Source organism: Etheostoma spectabile, chromosome 20 (genome assembly GCF_008692095.1).
Source record: "Etheostoma spectabile isolate EspeVRDwgs_2016 chromosome 20, UIUC_Espe_1.0, whole genome shotgun sequence".
Lineage (NCBI taxonomy): Eukaryota > Metazoa > Chordata > Actinopteri > Perciformes > Percidae > Etheostoma > Etheostoma spectabile.
The window spans coordinates 6,402,606-6,406,157 of record NC_045752.1 but is presented as its reverse complement, the minus strand read 5'-3'; the positions used below and the strand labels follow the sequence as shown (position 1 = coordinate 6,406,157).

At 38.5% G+C, this 3,552-nt stretch overlaps 1 protein-coding gene across 2 annotated transcripts in view; it reads left to right on the top strand.

Moving 5' to 3' along the window:
- LOC116670447 (kelch domain-containing protein 1) overlaps nt 1-2,587 on the top strand; it is a 6,391-nt gene extending 3,804 nt beyond the window's left edge. For both annotated transcript variants that reach the window (XM_032500979.1, XM_032500978.1), the window contains exons 7-14: nt 458-541; nt 695-775; nt 909-967; nt 1,086-1,195; nt 1,282-1,354; nt 1,443-1,527; nt 1,677-1,729; nt 2,193-2,587. In XM_032500979.1, the coding sequence (XP_032356870.1) occupies nt 458-541; nt 695-775; nt 909-967; nt 1,086-1,195; nt 1,282-1,354; nt 1,443-1,527; nt 1,677-1,729; nt 2,193-2,334 (687 nt within the window). In that variant the 3' untranslated portion in view covers nt 2,335-2,587. The remainder of the gene's footprint in view (nt 1-457; nt 542-694; nt 776-908; nt 968-1,085; nt 1,196-1,281; nt 1,355-1,442; nt 1,528-1,676; nt 1,730-2,192) is intronic.
- The last annotated feature ends 965 nt before the right edge of the window (nt 2,588-3,552 follow it).

The window sequence follows — 3,552 nt, the reverse complement described above, 5'->3', positions numbered from 1 at the left end:
CTTCAACCAATCAGACCAACGATCCGGGTGACGCAGAGGCAACATCAGCATGAATGGGTTGCTGCTCTTTGGTGGCGTTTGGTGACCGCTATTTGTATGTAAACAAGAAGCTGCTTGGTCACTTCTCTTCAGTCATTTTGTTAAACCCGCCGATAGCGCGCCAGGTAGACAAGCCAGTTTGTGATTGGTTCCCGCAAAATTGAGACCTGAAGCAGGGGAATTAAAGGTGCAGGTTTCCAGACTGAGATGCAGGGCAAAATCAATTCTCTGGCAGAGTTCACCCAGTCTAATTTTTTTCTGCATTTCAATGATATTTTGTTCTAAAATGTGTCAGGCTGGAAAGTGAGAAGTTTCAGCATCTGGTGACACAGTTGCTAAATCACTGTTACTGAACAAGAATATCCTTAAATTGCTTCCTAAAAATGGGAATCATTGTATTTTAAAATGTTGTTTTCAGGTGGAGGATGTCCTCTGGGGATGGAACAATGAGGTTCATATATTTGACCCCATGCAAGCCAGTTGGAGAGAACCACAAACCAATGTGAGTCAGTGTGATTCATGCTTTTATACACTGAATGCAATGGAAAGATTCTTATTAGGGATTTGAGAGACAAGAGAAGTTTCAGTTTTGGAATTCTGTTAAGAAAATTTCAACATTCTCAGAGGATTTTACAGTTACAGTTGTTGTGTGCAGGGCCGTGCTCCAGCCCCTAGGGCCGCACACGCCAGTGCCACAATGGGATGTAGAGGATACATTTGTGGAGGCAGAGTCATGGTGGGAGCTCTACAGTTCTTCTCATATATTCATAAGTAGGCAACAAGAAGTTAAAAGCACAGATACACAAATCAGATACACAAAACAAAGTCCACCATTAGTAACTTGAGCCACTCTTTTTTTTTAAATGCAGGAAACCAGGACGAGTGACATTCACTGCCTGGACTTTCAATCATGGACGTGGTCAGAAATGTACGTACGGGAAGTGTGCCCAAATTTCTTCTATTTCAACATTGTGATTGATATTTAAAGAGGTCTAATCTGTTGCCAGGTTTGTCTTTGACAGCATAGTGCAAAATATGTTTTACAGAATCCCAGTGTCCACCACTCCTGTGGGCAGATCATGGCATACGCTCACAGCTGTATCAGACGGCTCCTTGTTCCTGTTTGGAGGTCTCAGTGTAGACTGCAAACCAATGAGTAAGAAAATGTACCCACTTCTTCACTTTTATTCTCCTTGTTCTTTTGGTCATTTTGGTCAGTTCTCACATATTTATCTCAATCAGGTGATGGGTGGTTGCTTGATGTTGACACGAAGAAATGGAGAGAAGTCGAGCATCCCTTTAAGAATAAGCCTAGGTAGCAATTAATGAATATTTGCAAACTTAACAGATTGCTACTTTAAATTGTGGATACATTTTGAATAGCATCATTTCTTGTTTCTTAGGTTGTGGCACACAGCATGTCCAGGCAAAGAATCTGATGTGATTGTGTTTGGCGGAAGTTGTGACTACATCCTCCTTGTCGACACTGTAAATATGGCAGATACACTTCAGAAGCTGAAAAAGAAATATTCTAATTCAACAGGCCTGATTTCATCACGACAAACTAATACTGACTGCTAAATTCACATTAACACCGGCCCAATGGACCTTTACACACCTTGTATATTGTTTTTCAGGGTCACTGCAATGATGCACTTGTTTTCCAAACACAGCCATATTCTCTTTTCAGGTAAAAAAATGTTATATTGAAAAATCTCAAAAATATATTTTATATATACAATCCCAGAAAGAATTCAAATAATTGTATAGCTAAAATAGAGCTGTAACAGACATTCTGTCTTGTCTAAGATAGTTAAAAAAACACACACACAGTTGAAATGAATAACATTAATTAACAATGGCTACAAATTTAGCTGTGTTGGTTCCAGAGCTCTGATAATGTGCGCTCTGGTTAAAGCCATCCTTAATGATATTATTATATTGTTTCACTGGGGCTTCTCCTGTTATTTTAAGTGAAAAATATCTGCTGTTAAAAAGGTAAATTTCTTTGTAAGTCATGGTATAAATCAAATGTATTACACCAGGATAAACCCCTTGCAATGTATCATCTCCTGTTCAAGGGTTATATTTACCTTGTTTATGTATGTTTTACCCAAAATAGATGAAAAATGACCGTATTTTTCTTCTAACAGGATTTGTGAGGATTACATTGCAGAGAATGTGAGAAACTATGAGATGCTAAGAAATCAGCTTTCTCTCCTGCCTCCCAAACTACTGACGGCAGTACAGAGGAGGATGTCTTTCTACAGGCCTTCAAAGAAGCAAAAATATTAGTTCAAAGAATGTCTTAATTGCCAAAAACAATGCATTATTATACAATTTCTTAATTACATACTTTAGTCCCTTCAGTGTGAACAGCTTAGTCACACTGTGCAGTAGGGTTTTTATTTTTTAAATATATTGTGCAAAATAATTTAAGGTGTTATATTTTATTGTTTTAGAGATGGTAATTTTATTTAGTACAGTTTGCTTATTAAAACACACTTACAAACTGTTTTGTGATGATTAAATGGCCCATCAAACTGTTTTTGCCTGATGTGGATCATTAGACTAGAAAGGTATTTTAAGTATTGGCCAAATGAGTCAACACACGCATATTGATTCTCCCAGACACTTCACGCATGATCAATTATAAAGCAATAATATTTTTTTTTTATTTGCAATATAAAACAAAATTGCAAAACTCTTCTTCTACATTTCTGGTTGAAATTCACCTTTCGTGACAAATGCAGTTTATTGACACATACCGTTCAGTATTCACATCTGTGTTCAAGTATGTGTTCATGCACACAACTACTGTGTTCCACCACTAAGTGGCAGCAGGCCTTTAGGGCCGAATGTGGCTGAAACGCAGCTGGGTCAAACTGAGCCTGACTAGAAGTCTCTGCTGCCACACATTCCTTCTTCATAAGGGTGGAAAAGTGCAGGAACTGTGGTTAGGAAGGAAACCTTAAATAAACATTCCAAACTCATACCTTTGCAGGGTTGCCACTCAAGAAAAACTAGATCCTACGTATACACTGGGTTGCACACCCAAAACTGCTGGTGGAAAATGTTATTTTGTGCATATAGCATGGCCACAAGAATGTGCCTTTACTTCTAGATTTTAGTTTAGCAACCAGAGAAATATCAGTGCTCTCTCCATTACCCATTAACAGACGAGTAAAGTAAAGAACATAATAGGTAACTATAAGTAGGCATGTGCTCTGCGGGAGCCCAGCAGCGTTGAGCGAGGGACAGTGACACCATACCACTGCAGATAACAAACCGAGAAGGCTTCTCTCAGTTCACTGATCTGGTCTGTGAGGAGAACCTCCCGGTACCCGTTCAAGTTGGTGTTATAAATCTGTGATTACACTGATTCATGTACTTAAATAAGACTTGAAGTGAAGCAGTTTAAGTTTAACACAAACCATGTTAAATGTATCCTGGAAATCCTGGTTAAATACAGTGAATGTAGCCTTCCTTAGTGACAGGAAATTGTCAAAAGAA